At 54.0% G+C, this 14,800-nt stretch overlaps 1 protein-coding gene across 1 annotated transcript in view; it reads left to right on the plus strand.

The window, feature by feature from the left end:
• The window catches only part of IGFBP5 (insulin like growth factor binding protein 5), a 21,390-nt gene extending 7,566 nt beyond the window's left edge, over positions 1-13,824 (plus strand). The window contains exons 2-4 of the mRNA XM_046643225.1: positions 7,065-7,294; positions 7,946-8,065; positions 9,210-13,824. Of these exons, the coding sequence (XP_046499181.1) occupies positions 7,065-7,294; positions 7,946-8,065; positions 9,210-9,341 (482 nt within the window). The 3' untranslated portion in view covers positions 9,342-13,824. The remainder of the gene's footprint in view (positions 1-7,064; positions 7,295-7,945; positions 8,066-9,209) is intronic.
• Positions 13,825-14,800: the final 976 nt, after the last annotated feature.

Here is a 14,800-nt window from a genome sequence, read left to right on the forward strand (position 1 = left end):
GGGGGAAGAAAAGCAGAAGTTCCAGCCGTGTGCTCCCTGCTGCCCCCTTCTGGTTTTGCAGGACTTTGAGGGGAATGCAGCTCCTAGGCATCATATTCTGAATGGGCTGTGATGAACCACAAGTGGAAGTGTTGCCAGGCCAGAGAAACAGCCAGGGGCGTCCTCCCCCTCCTCAGTTCCCCTTCCTCTATTCAGAGGCTGCTCCTCACCTGGCCCCTCCATTACCTCCTGGTTTGGGGTGTGTACGGGGAACAGATAGAGACGTTTCTACTGAGCATGCTCCACCTTCCCCAGCCCTAGACAGACTGGAAATACTCATCTTGGGAGTTGTGCAAAGTGTGTCTTTCTTATGGGTAAATTTATCACCAGCTGCCTCCCAGGGATGAAGAAATGTGCACCAGAGTCATGGCCCTGAATCCTAATTTCCCCAGGAAAAAAAAAAATGAGGGAGACCCTTCTTTACCTCTGGTCCCTGGACAGTGGGAGATGTGAGAGCCGGACCCCCACCTTTCATTCCAGGGGAGCATCACAACTTCTTACCTGCCACATCTCCGCCTTTTCTCTCCCCACCTTTTGGGAGGGAGAGCTGGTGCCGTAATGCAGCGTGAAGGAAGGGGATTGCACAGGGAGGAACTCCCGGGGGGGAGCTCTCTAAGTGGGGACTAGTTGTGGCAGCCAGCCTCCTGGAGACACGGAGAGCCATCGCTTTCCAGCAGACCTGTCTGCAGTCCTGGGAGCCTCAGACCTTGTGCTCTGAAAGTAGACACCTGTCACCAGATTTTGAGTTGGCGATTGGAACTAGGGAAGTCAGAGGCAGCAGAGACCTGTGCTGAGAGTTAATTAGCACACATCAACTCTCGTAATCCTCATGATGACCCTGTGGAGAAGGGGCTGGCATCATCCTCCCCATAACTCAAAGGAGAAAACCAAAGCAAAGAGAGGGAGGAAGAGATTAGGAGAGGTCCGTGTAACTCTGCGCCGAGGTTTATTGAACCAGTGGTAGCAGCCCCACCTTCCTCCAGGAAGGGTGACTGAGGGGTAAAGGTGAAGAGTCTGGCTCCCGATTCGGAATGATTGCCCGTTTGGCCATATGGCATCTTTACTTCTCTGCTCAGGATAGAGATGTTACATGCCTGCGCCGGCTGACTTTGCCTTTTGGTTTAGCGCACCTGCCCACATTAGTTCTCCTGGCCTGAAATGGGCTCAGGGCTGTGATGGAGCTCCGTGGGGTAAGCCTATTGCCCTCAGCATCCAGTCATTGACTCTGAATCTGCTCCCCGCCTCTGCCACTCACCCCTAGTCAGCAGGACTCCCCTCCAGTGTCTTCTTGCAACGCCTCCCTTCTTGCCACTGTTCCTTCAGCTGATGGTTGTTTGAGTTTGTTTTCCTCTTGGAAAGTCAGACTCCTTTCCTTCTCAGCCCATAATTCAGGTTAAAAAGAGCCCAGAACATGCACGTCTGTTACTGACCACAGAGGAAAAGAAAACAGTGTCTTCCAAGAGAGACTGGGGCAAGGCAGTCACTGGTCAGGGATGGAGCAGTGGGAGGAGGGACGTTGCAGCTCCCCGGGCAGGCTCCACAGCCCCTCCCTGCAGCCCCGTCCCCTCTCTCCTTGCAAAGGCACCCACACACAGTGTGACGGAGTCGTTTGGCATCCACAGCTGGGAGCCCGTCAGACTCCGGGAGACTGAGACGTCTCAGGGTTTTTAAATAGGGAGCTGCTGATCCATCATTCTCCCATAAGCCTCATGTAGCGAAGAGCAGGAGGCTGCAGGCTGGCTATGAAACGGCAAGGTGGGGAGGGGGCACTGAGCACCTAGGCACACCCAGATATGAATCAGCGTCCTCAACCAGTGCTGTCCAGTAGAATTTTCTGCGATGATAGAAATATTCTATATCTGTGTTGTCCAACACAGTAGCCACTAGCCACAGTGGCTCTGGAGCACTTGAAATGTACCTAGAGCCACTGAGGAGCTGAATTTATAATTTGATTTCATATTTATTAGTTTAAATGGCCCCATGTGGCTAGTAGCTACTGTACTGGACAGTGCAGCCTTAGGCCAAAGAAACCCAGGAAATCCTGGGGACGCCTACTTCTCTCCCACCCCTGCAGCCTCCTCCTCCTGCCTCCTTGCTCCCTCTGGGCAGTTATTATGCTTGAAGTCAGGGCATGAGTGGAATGACCTCTCAGGGCATCCAGAGGTCTAACATGCCCCAGCTTATGTGACAGAAATGCTTCGAGACCCACTTCTCTCTGTCTCTTGAGCAGATCCATGCATCTCTCCATTTAAAGATTATTTATTGAATACTACACACTGGAGAGGAAATGACAACACAGCTCTTCCCTCAAAACGTTGACTGTTTAAATTCCACAGAGGGAGCCAGAAGGAGAGCCAGAGGAAACCCGGCTCCCCTCTTCATTCCTTGTAGAGGAGACACGGGGCAAACCCATCCTGTTTTCTGACTGGAAAAGGAGACTTTCCTCTCTCCAGGTCCAGGTGGCCTGGCAAAGCCCTGCCTCCTCCCTGAGCTGTGAATTCCAAGTACACCTCAGTTTCCGGAAGTAAATCCCAATATCAAGGCCACCTCAGGTTTCTCTTAAGTTTGATTATGAAGTCAAGACAGAGTGGGAGGCTAGCACCAGCCTGGACCCGGGCTGTGAATGGGGCCAGGGTGTGATCAAGGGCTCCAAATGGAAGGATGGCTTGCAGGGAACAGCAGGTCCCCACCTGGACCCGTCCAGTCACTGTGACCTGGGAACAGGGTGGGATGAGAAAGTGCCTGGTTCTGTTGCTAAACCATCCTCCCCTATGAGAGGACAGCAGCGGCAAGACGGAGGGGTGGAGACAGTGGGGGCTCAGGCAGGGAAAGCGCACTGTGCACCTGTGCTGTGAACAGCACTACCCACCTGAGGATGCTCTGGGTCCACAGCAGCCAAGCCTGCACCCAGAGCCGCTCTGTGTTTGCAGAATGGCGTGGTCCTCAGCAGGTGTTCATGTTGTCACAGGGAGGGCCTGTGTTCCCACATGCGTCTCGGTGCATGTTGCCGCACCAGTGTGAACAGGCAGCACCATATGAATGAAGGAGGGTCTGAGCTGGCTGACGGGACTAGGGTAGAAGTCAGAACAGAATCAGAGCCTACCACAAAGGTAAATATCAGGACAATATCATAGCCCTCACTTCCTTGGTCATTGGATAAGATCACAGGAAATTAAAGGACTCTGCCTCCCCAGCTTCCCAGAGGAGGGAACAGTACTGAGCAGCACACATTTCCCATCCTCTGCAGAATCCTTTCAAAGTGATGCCTAGAGACAGGAAGGAAGGAAGGCTCCGGTGGGTTTCTTTTCTAACCCTGATCATTTTTCAGTTGCAGATTAAAGAAACAGCAGGGAGTTATGTGCAGATAAGCCTCGCCCCTTCCCCTCCAGCTGCCACATCTGCCTCCTCCACCGTCCCCCTCGCATGGGTCCTTTCCAGTCCTCACTTGTCCATCTCTCTCCCTCTGCATGCTGCAGACACACAGAGGGAAGGAGAGGGTTTGGATGGTTGTCAGAGAAGTAGTGAGAGAGGCACACAAATTCCAGACTCTGAAATGGCTTACAGTCCCTAGAAATAAGTACCGGGGACATGTTGTGTGGCCATCAGTCTCCCCTGCCCTCTACTGGCCGTATGGAGGTATTGACCTGTTTGTCCAACAGCTTCTAGAACCCACTGCGCTAATCTCCCTCCATTGCTGTTCACATGCGGGGCAGCTTCACCAGGAAGTCCTCCCTTATATCCCGCCTGAAGCCCTTCTGCAGCCCCGGCCCATTGCCTCTTGACGAAATAGCTCAGGAGCTGCCAGGCTGCTTGTGCCTTCTTGTCTTATCTAAAACTTAAACCTTTCCAGAACTGAAAGCCTATTTATGACTCGGCCTCAAAGCAGCTGCACAGGGCTAGCTGGCGCTGGCATCCAGCTCCCCTCTTCCTTTCCAGCCCTTTAATCTTCGTGGCTCTGCCCTGGCTCCGCTCCACGTTTCCGCTGTGTCTCTGGAGCCCACAGGTGCCACAAGACCCTGATTAGTGTCTTTGACACTCGACTCCCCTGCTACCTAAGTAACAGGTCCCATGGGGTTAAGTGGCTCCAAAACCTAGGAGACACATCAAAACTTTAAGCCTGCCCTTCAGAAGCAGCCAAAGAACCAGCAAACTAGGGACAATGTGCCTGAAGTCCCGGCGAGGTGAGGCTGGGGGAAAGGGAGAGGGCTTGCGAATGTGTTTGAGTTCCTTAAAGAAGATACAGGGATCTGCACTCCGTCTTCCAGGAGTATCACTGCTTGGCCCCAACACTTTCAGAGAAGACACTAAGAGAGGTCACATAAATTTGCCCCAAAGTCTATCGAACCATTGTTGACATCCCCATCCTCTTCCCAGGAGGGAGACTCAAGGTTAAGGGCGGCCCACAGCGCTCTTAGAAAAAGTCCTCAAAAGTGAAGAGTCTTGAGAAGAGCTGGTCGTACACGGCGGGCCAGGAGCCACCAAGCTTCCATGTCCACCAAGCCAGAGAGAAGTGAAATGACACCCTCTGACCAAAGAGACAGAGAGGATGGGTGGCATGTGCATCCCAGATGTCTTTAAGAACTGGGACGAGTTCCCCTGGGATGGCGTAGGTACTCATTTCGGCTTGGACACGGGCATGGACTAGATGGTATACTGGAAGGATCCCAGGAGCTGGTACAGCCAGCCGCCGGGGTGGGCGGCATCCTGGGCTCTCCCCTTGAAGAGGTGATTCCTGGAGGCCAGCTCCACAGATGCCCCTGAGGGAGCTGCTCATCCTTCTCCCGTGCCCTGGTCAGCACCCAGCCCTCTCGCCCTCCCCCCCTCACATCATCTGGTTACAATCTTGATTGGGAAGGGGTGTGGCCATGCCCCCCAAAAATGCTCCCAGCTTCTCAGTGCCAACCTTCTCTTGCCCTCTGCTCTACCCTTCTAGTCACCTGCTTTTTGAGGATTAGAATGCTTGGTGACACCCAGAGAGGTGGAGTGAAGTGTCCCAAGTCACTCAGTAAGATGGGCCCAGCAGCCATAGTTAGCTTTTCCTCTCCTCACCCCTCCTCCCCCAGTCCTGAGCCTCAGGTTTGGGCCCTAGTTACTAGACAACAGAGCCCTAGCCTTTCAATTTGTACAGAGCTCCCCAAACCAGCTTGGCTCCTCCCTGCATCCCACCCCAATTCTAGCTCATCCCACAACCAAGAAAATTTGATTTGCCCGGAAACATCACTCCTTTAGCTAATATGGTCTAGAAGGCTACATCCCAGCCCCCAGGCACGTCACTGTGTGGATTAGTCAGCACAGCAGGTTTGGCAGAGTGGAGTCAGGCCCTGAGTCCAGACCCGGCGGCAGGGGAGTGGAGTGGGCTGCTAAAGGTGGGGGCTGGCAAGTCTGCTGCTGAACTGGGTGCCGGGAGATCCTGCGTGCGGCTGTGCTATTTGCTTTCTGCCCATCATCTCCTCTCCGGGGACCTCTTCTCTTCCTGGCCTGTGGTTACATTCCTATATCACCTGACCACCCAGAACACTGCAGGCCGGGGAGCTTCCCTCCCAGGCCCTTAATGATCAGATCCCTATTCAGTTAAATTTGACAAATCCCCAGCCGCGAGACAGACAGGTGCTCGTGCGCTTCCTGCCACCTGCCGCCCCGACAGGGTGAGGCCAGGTCTCCCAGTGCCTCCCTTGGCACACAGCGAGCTTCCCCTGGGCTGAGATGAGAGCTCCTGCTTGGGACACAGAACAGTGTCTGCTCCCGAGCTGCTCTCTCCCTGCCCTTCTCATCCCCACCTCCGTGGAATGCTCTCCTTCTGTTTTCCGTCCCCGACACCTTGCCATCACCGCTCCTGGGTAGCCTAGATTGCGGGAACGGACGGAGAACAGATTTTCCTTCACCCGTTTTGAGTCATATGGGGTCGTCCCAAAGCCCTATGTCCTTTTTCTAGAATTTGAAAAGGAAAGAGGGCAATATAGACAAAGGCCTCCCTGCCCCCACTGCACTGCCCTGTCCTTGGTCTCATGTGGGCATCCTGGCCACACCCTCGTCACCTGGGAAAAGCAACCCAAGACCACTGCACTCTGGGTCTGCCGAGGCTGGCAGGGCGCCTGTGAAATAACAATTGAATGGAGATCTGTGGACCAAGAAAAGGCCAGGAGGGTAGAATGAACAGATCAACAAATAAATGAACAAAGTCCTACTTCTTTAAAGGTCATAAGTCAGCTAAGTATAGACTGTCACCATGTCACTCCTATATATAACTGCGCCTGCCCCAGCCAGCTGTCGGCCTCTCTTGGCCTGGAGCTGGGTTATGTTCCAGCCTCCCAGGGCCCAGAGCACAGAGCCGGCTCTGGGCCAGAGCAGGGAGCCAAGCCTCAGGGTTCAGTGTCCCCTCGCCCACCAGCACTGCTCCCCGCTAGGCCCCACATTTCTGGCTCTGTCCTCCTCCTGCCCTTCATGGTGGCCCCCACCACCCTGCTAGTCCAGACCCCCAGGACCCTCCTGCCCCTGGTTTCCCAAGTCCTAATATATCTCAACTGCAGCAGTTCTGAAGGCACAAATACCTCACAAGAGGCCTTTCTTGTCCCTGCGTGGCTGTCCCCTGTTTTCCTCCAACAGCCTGGAACTGTAGGTTGTGTTCTGACATGGCAGCCCCACCTGCAGCCACTGCCTCATCCACATAGCCAGCCCCCTAGCAAGCAAGCCCCTTACCACAGCGTGAGCTCTCCCATGGGCCCCTCCTCCATGCCCCCTTCCAGCCCCCAGAATGTCCTCTCCCTCCTTTTTCAAGACCCTCCCACTCCATGAAGGCTTCCTAGACTCGACTCGCTCTTCTGGACTCCGGTCGTGTGTCGGCAACTTCCCACCACTTACATAAGCGTTCGCTCTTCTGCCTTACTTCTCTGCTTTCCCCCCATCCGGTCAGCCCCAGGAGGGTGGAAACCCGGTCTCCTCACCCAAACCTCCCAGCCTGGAGCCCTGCACGGTGGGGTCTCAGCCCCCAAAGGCTGATCTGCATCCTCCCTCCTTGCCCCCCGCAGACAGAGACTCCAGGGAACACGAGGAGCCGACCACCTCCGAGATGGCAGAGGAGACCTACTCCCCCAAGGTCTTCCGGCCCAAGCACACCCGCATCTCCGAGCTGAAGGCCGAGGCGGTGAAGAAGGATCGCAGGAAGAAGCTGACCCAGTCCAAGTTCGTGGGAGGAGCCGAGAACACTGCCCACCCCCGGGTCATTTCTGCGCCGGAGATGAGACAGGAGTCTGAGCAGGTGAGTCCTGAGGATTCTCTCCCCATCTCCTTCTGCATCCACACTGGGCAGACTCTGCCCCGACCCCGACTTTTGACCTTTCCCTGCCTCTACATGACCATTCGTGGCAGCTGGAGGTGCTTAGGCTAGACCTAGGAATGGACCTACCACTGACCATGGCAGCTCAGCTTGGGGTTCAGGAGAATTCTCAGAGCTGGCAGTTATCAGGAGCCAGGACTTATCTGGCTGGAAAGGAGAGGCAGTGCTCAAGGAAGGTGCCAGCCCACCAGAGCGAGCACACGCCAGGTGTGTGTACGCCCTGAAGCTGTGTCCTCACCTCGCCAGAGACGGAACATCCTCCAGAGCATCCCCAGACAGCCACCTCTGCACTTAATTACTCAGCAGAATGGAGGAGCTGAGGGTGGGTGGCCTGGAAGACAAATGGGGTAACACGCCTTCGTACCTGGTCAAATGCAGGTTCTGCATCCTTTCTACACCCAGGGTGCATGATGGGTGAGAGGGAGGAAGGACCTTTGGTAGCAACTATTGCAACAAAAAGCGGCCACTTTTCCCGCAGACGGTTTAGCCCCCGCCCCCTAGGCCACACGTCCTGCACGCAGGTGGTTTCCACTTGAGACCTGCCACACCTCTCATGCCCCCGTCCACACACAGGGCCCCTGCCGCCGACACATGGAGGCTTCGCTGCAGGAGCTCAAAGCCAGCCCGCGCATGGTGCCCCGAGCCGTGTACCTGCCCAACTGCGACCGCAAGGGATTCTACAAGAGAAAGCAGGTATGCCCGGCCCCTGCCCGCAAGCCCGGAGGGCCCCTGGGATGCCCTTGCCAGAAAACCTCTACCTCTAAATGCCCAGGATCTCTGGCATTGGCAGTAGTGTTTCCCGACCCTCCAACAACCAAGCTCGTACCACCATCTGGATTTAATGATTCACCTTGTTTTCATGAATTCGTTTTAAAAGGAAACTTTGTGTCACTCTCCCATCGCATGTTGATGTGTTATTTTCTGATGCACACACACATAAATATTGCACACATAAGACTTTAGAACGTATTTTTACAGCGTGCCACCTGGAATCATTTTGTGTCCCGTTCACAGCCCACGTACCCTTTGGGGACCCCCATGACTGGTCACCCAGTGAGACTCAGCCTGTGGCAGTGGGACCAGGCCCTAGGGCAGTGGTTCTCAGACCTCCCAGGGCACCAGAATCCCAAGGCCTGGCTCAGACACTGGCTGCAGGCCCACCCCAGCGCATCCAAGTGTTCGGTCAGGGTGGACCCTGAGAAGGTGGCGTTTCTATCAAGTCCCCTCCTGGTGTCCCTGCTGCTCCACAGGGACCTCATCTAAGTCAGGGGTCAAGAGCCAGGTGGCCTTGGGTCAGTTCTTGGCTCTGCACTTACTAGCTGTGTGCTCTTTCCTCAGTTAGTAACGTCTCTGCCTCCGGTTTCTCATGTCAAATGCAGAATTGTACCTGTGATCTCACACGACTGTGAGGAATAATGGGACAATCCTTGTAAAGCAGCTGATCAGCTCCTGCCATATACAAGTGTGAAGTAGTATCTTGTGCATGGTAAAGCTGTACAAGTTATGCCTCCTGGCATCATCATCATCATCATTATTATTATTATTATTATTATTATCATCATCAGATCATGTAGCTTTCTGGAGAATACCAAGGTGGAGGACCCTGAATGGGTGACATAAAAAAGAGGTGTAGGAGCCCACCGAGGGCAGACTGCCCAAATTAGCATTTTCCCCAGGGCCCTCTCCATGCAGAGGGGACGCCGGACCCCCAGGGTTGGGTACAGCCCCTCAACTCTCTGGGGACAAGAGTTGGTCCCGGGTGGGGAAGATAAAGGCCAGGCAGGAGCGGATCCTGGGGTACAGCTGCCCTCACCGCCTGTCGCTCCCCCCACCCCAGTGCAAGCCTTCCCGCGGCCGCAAGCGTGGCATCTGCTGGTGCGTGGACAAGTACGGGATGAAGCTGCCCGGCATGGAGTACGTCGACGGGGACTTCCAGTGCCACACCTTCGACAGCAGCAACGTGGAGTGACGCCTCCCCTCCCCGTCTTTCCCTCGCCCCATCCCACCCCAGCCCCAACTCCAGCCAGAGCCTCCCTCCACCCCAGGACGCCACTCATTTCATCTCATGTAAGGGAAAAGAATACATATATCTATCTATTTGAGGAAACGGAGGACCTCGGAATCTCTAGCAAGGTCTCAACTTGGAAAATGGCAACAATGGAGATTCAGAAAGCTAAGGAGACACCCCCCAAAATGGTTTTCTTTTCGAGGCAAGTTGAATGAACAGGGAAGGGAAGAGAGGAAGAATGAGAGAGAGAAAGAGAGAGAGAGAGAGAGAGGGAGCGGGAGAGGGAGAGAGAGGTAAGCATATGTGTAACAGACAGGGAAAGACAGAGTTGGAAAAGGAGAAGAGGAAAATGGGTGAGAAGGCAGGTGCACTGGGCCGTGGATGGCTCCACCTTGCTGTCCAGCCTGGCCCGAGATGGGGAAACAAGATGGCCCAACATGTGACGTTCGATGACACACCTAGGGTTTTCCCAGTTTGGATGGGTCACAGGGGGAGCAAGGAAAAGACGAAGGTGTCGGTGCCTCTCCCGGGTCTGTCTCCTCCTCCAGCCAGCAGCTGTATGGCTCCAGCCCTGTCCTTCCCATCCTGCCACCCCAGCAGAGCGTTCTCTCTCCCCCGAATTTATAAAAACAAAAACGCATTCCATCCCTCTCAAAACAAAACAAATTAATAAGTGAGTGATATGAGACAGACAGGTTCTCCGAGGCGGGTACATCCATATGAAGTATGTGTGCATATAGCACACCCCTGCAGACTTAGAAATCAACACACACTCCAACAGTGGAAAGACTGGTTCTTCCGGGGAACTAAACTACGTGCAGAACGAAGCGTGTGGTTTCAGCACCTCATTGCATTCAATTCGCAGCAGCACACCCTCTGGGGGGAGGATAGGCTGAAAAAAAAACGTGGGCTTGTATTTATCTACAAGGCTCCATATAGTCACGTATAGGCATATAAATCTATTCTCTTTCTCTTTGTTTCCTTCCTTCCTCCCTTTCTTTCAAAGGTTTGCATTAACTTTTCAAAGTAGTTCCTATGGGGGCGTTGAGGAGCTTCCTCATTCCGGGCAAACCAGGAAAACCCATATTCTTCTAACACAACCCCGGGCACCAGATTTGCTGCCCTCAGCCGTCTGTGGGACACAGGTTGGGTTTTTCATGACTTCCCTTGTGCACGTGTGTTCATGTGAACCCCTGTGCCAGGTAGACGAGAGCACTCAACGGAGCACCCACCGTGCTCCCCAGCGCATCCCCTTTGAGCCTTCAGACCCTCCAGAAGTCACCGTCCCTGGACCCCACACCAAACGAGCCCAAGGTGCAGGTTTGACCCGCTGGTCCTGCCCAGCCTTTCCATTTCATCTGGACAGAGCCTGCATTTTGAAAGCCTCTCTCAGTCTTCATGCTGGCAGAGCAGGAGAGAGACCGAAATGAGAGATGGCAAAGCAGGAGATGGAGGCGAAAAGGCTTTAAATACAGGGAAACAGTAAAAGTGATTGTTCAGGCCAGAGCAGATGGAGTGAGGGTCAGTGGGCTGCAGGATCAGGGGGCGGACTGCTCCCTTCTAGTTTTGCAGTAAAGCAACAGAAAGGAGACAAAGCCAGGAGGAACTTCCCCAGCTCCCCTCTCTGTGAGCCCTCTGGAATCACGAGGAAGGAGAGAGGAAAATGGGGGAGCAGGTTGTAATGGAGAAATGAACTTAATCCAGGCCTTGAGCCAGGGAAGGTGAGTAACTTGAGGTGGGTCCTAGACTTCAGCGGCTGGACAGGAGTGAGGATCAGTAGAGACTGGGCATGCTTTGGAAGGGACAAGACTATGTGCTCACATGCCCACTTTCACCCTGCAACAAGGGACTGAGGCCAGAGGGTCTCTCAAGCTCTTCGTCCACTCTGGCCAGTCCTGGCAGCCCCTCCCTGGGGTGGAGGATGGAGAAAGGCCCAGGACCAGCAGGGAATGGAGGCTTTGGGGGTGCTGTCATTTGGCAGCCAGATGCTGAACCAAGAAAAATCCCACTTTCCACTGTTTTCCTTAAATGGGTGGCCTTGGGGCTATCCCCTGAGGCTGGAGATGGCCTGCCAGGAAAGGAGGCTCGGACACTGACAAAGGAGCCCCCTTCTCGCTGTGAATACAGCTGTCTCCCCTCTTTCCTGATGGCATGACACCATGGAGACCACCACCAACAAGAAACTTGGGGCAGTGAAGAGAGACAGCAAAGAAGCACATAGATTTCAGCTAGTGGAGAACTCGCAGCCGTGGAACGTGGGGGACGTCTCCCGCTCCCCTGAACAACACAGCTGGTGGGGATGGGAGAGCGGTCAATCTTCATAGGACAAAGGGCCCGATGGGGATGGCAGCCCTGAGGACTTACTTGGCCTGCTGTGTCAGCATGCCCCATCTCTCTGTGCAACTGTCCCCGAGCCCCCGACTCTCGTTTCTACATCTCAGGCCAGTATCGTAAACCTTTCCCACTTCATCTTCCTTCTGCCGTTCTTTCTCTGGATCTTGAGCACTCGTCTAACTGGGATCTGCCGAGTGGATACTGGGGAGCCATTCTCCATAAGAAAAGACTGAGCCAGGAATTGCATCCCCCACCCCACCCTTCCCAAGGCCTGGACCTGGTTCCTGAGAGGGGCTATTTCTTCTCCCCCACGCTGTTTACTGGACTTTGCTGGGCCTCTGCGCCTCACATCGGCTCTTTGCTGTCAGCCATCAGGTGAGGGATTATAGCCTGGTTTAACTCCACCAGTCTCTTCAGCTTTCCAAAGTTCATGCCAACTAACCCAAACCTGTGAGTCTCCAAGGCTTATAGGGGGTGATTCTGGTCAGCTGGCCACTCCCCATAGGACGCTGGACCTTCATGACAGAAGCAACACAACCTCCCAAAGGGGAGGTCTGGCCTAAGCCTAGAGTGGGGAGACCAGGGGAGAGAGTCATTGAGGAAGATGGCACCCCTCCCTTGGGCTGGGTGGGAAGAAAGGCAGGCGTGAAGTGCTGCCAGCTGTGAAGTCCTGAGCAGGGATCATCTTGACTCCAGGCTGCCTGTTGGCCACTGCCCACCCACCCAGAGGCCTTAAGCTCCCGGTATTCTATGGCCTCAAGTCTAAATGTTGCTCCCCCAGCCCAACAGGAGGTCTCTTCCTATCCCCCTTTTGACTCACGCCTCACTCCAGCAGTGGAGACATCCCTGTGGATTCCCACTGCTGCCAGGTGATGGAGGGAGGCTTAGCCAGGACTGATCCTCCTTCCCCAGAGCCGCCCTACCCACCAGGCAAAGCAGGGCATCTGGGAAGGAAGAGACTCGAAAGTTCCTCAGACAGCCAGGCCTGGACAGCCAGGCCTGGAGACATTCAAACCCCGACATGGGAGAGGACGGGAGGTCCAGGAGGCCCTGTGTGGTCCCCTCTCCTGTCCCCTTGCCCATTTTCCCATCACCACCTCAGTGGTCTCCATGGTAACCCTACACAGTCAACCTCCTCTGGGGAGGTGGGCCTGGACCACCCCTCTCCCACCACCTAGCTCCGTAGCAGCCACAGGGCTACTACACATCCGCAAGCCCTGCTCAGGTGGGGCAGTGTGGCTGCTTCCATCCATTCAGCCCCGAGAGGGTTCCAGCTCAGATGGGAACTCCAGAGAGGTGTGGGCCAAGGAGGGGCAACCCTCTGGTCTCGGAGAGGATGTATGTGGCTTCCCAGAGAAAGGAGGCTGTCTCCAGAAGTGGTGGGACAGGGCACAGGGGTTACCTGCCGGCAACCTGGGCGTGGGACTGTCTTTATTTTTAAAACCACTAAAGTGCAAGACTCATTTTGCACTTTCCTCCACTTTTTTTTCTCTTAGGTTTTTGTGTCTTTTTTTAAACATACTGTCTTGGTTTTCAAATGGAGTATATAGTTTAGCCATTTCTACAGACTCTGGCCTCCTCTCTTTAACTCCTTTTGGATGGGGAGAGGGAAGGTGGGGAGGGCCAGCCGCCTCACGCCCAGCACCCCACCTCTCGGGTCCCTGGCCACCAGCCTGAGTCCTGTATCTTCCTCCTCTACCATCACCACCGCCACCACCGCCACCACCACCACACAGTAGCCCACAGGATAGACAGTTGTCAGACAAGATTCCTTCAGATTCCGAGTTACCTACCGGTTTTTGGTTTTTTTTTTTTTTTTGAAACAGCAATAACCACAGCACATATTACTGTAGTTCTTTATAGTTTTACACACATACATACCATAGCTCTGTTCTCTCCTCTTTTTCGTTTTCACCTTTTTAAAAATAAATAAATAAATAAATGCTCATAATCTTTACTGGTGAAAAGGATGAAAAAAATAAACCAACAAACAAAACCAGTTTGTGGACAAAAGAAAAAAAGCGGAAAAAGAAATCACCCGAATGTGGAAGAGCTCGCCTCCTGTTTAGCGTTTTGTACCTAAGGAAATAAAAATAAAAATAAAAAAACAGAGGATCTCACGTTTTATTAAAAAAGTGAAGATTGCTGTATGCTATTTATTCAACTTATAATTTATGTACTCCTTATCTTTGTCTTTTGTCACGACAAAGCCTTTATTTAATAAAGTTATGCGTTCAGTTAGCCTGCCTCAGCTTCCTCCGAGGGCCCAGGGAAGGTAGGCAAAGGGCGAGTGAGCACACAGGAGCGTCCTCAGGCCAGGCCCCCCTGGGGAAGAGAGAGGGCCTGCTCCCTCCAGAGGGGACCCAGGGCTGCCCTCCCATCCAGAGCTTGGGCGCCCCCTTCTCCATCCGTTCAAAATTGTCTCAGTGACTTAATGCATAGAACGCTCTTAAACAGCAGGCCCAGCCACTGTTTTTCTTATTATTATCATTTAATCTCAGCCCATGCTATTAAATAAAGTGAGCTTAATTTGATGGGTCTCTTCTCCTTGGAGAGGACTTTAAGGAAGGCATTTCTAGAATGTTCTTCAGTCACTTATTCCTGTGCCTTGAAAGCTGTTAACTCCTGGGAACCTCCGGCCGCGGTATCTCCCACCTCCCGCTCCCACACAGCCCCCACTGCTGTTTCTGTCCCGTAAAGAGGGAGGCTATGAAATGGCTAGTGACTCTAATTTCAACCATCCAGCAGCTTCGAGATCGTGGTCCCTACATTGTCCTCCTTTCTGCCTCCATCGCCCTGTTGCTCTTCCTTCCCCAGCCCGTTCTTCCCTCAGGCCCTTCTCCTGGTCTGCATGTCCCCCTTCATTTGCGGATCCCACAGTGGCACACTGCCCTTTATACATCCCCCTGTCCGCACCCTGAGGGGCTCCCAGGCTCCTGCAGGGAGACAGTGTTGGCAGCATCTCCACTCTGCCCCGCCCGAACCCCAGTGGCCTGCCCCAACTGAGTGACTTGGCAAGTGGAGTAATTGGGAGCATCCCTGCCTGGGGAGGGGGTTGGCCCATCACTGGGCACATGTCCTTTGGA

The sequence above is a fragment of the Equus quagga genome, chromosome 17 (assembly GCF_021613505.1).
Source record: "Equus quagga isolate Etosha38 chromosome 17, UCLA_HA_Equagga_1.0, whole genome shotgun sequence".
NCBI classification, from domain to species: Eukaryota; Metazoa; Chordata; class Mammalia; order Perissodactyla; family Equidae; genus Equus; species Equus quagga.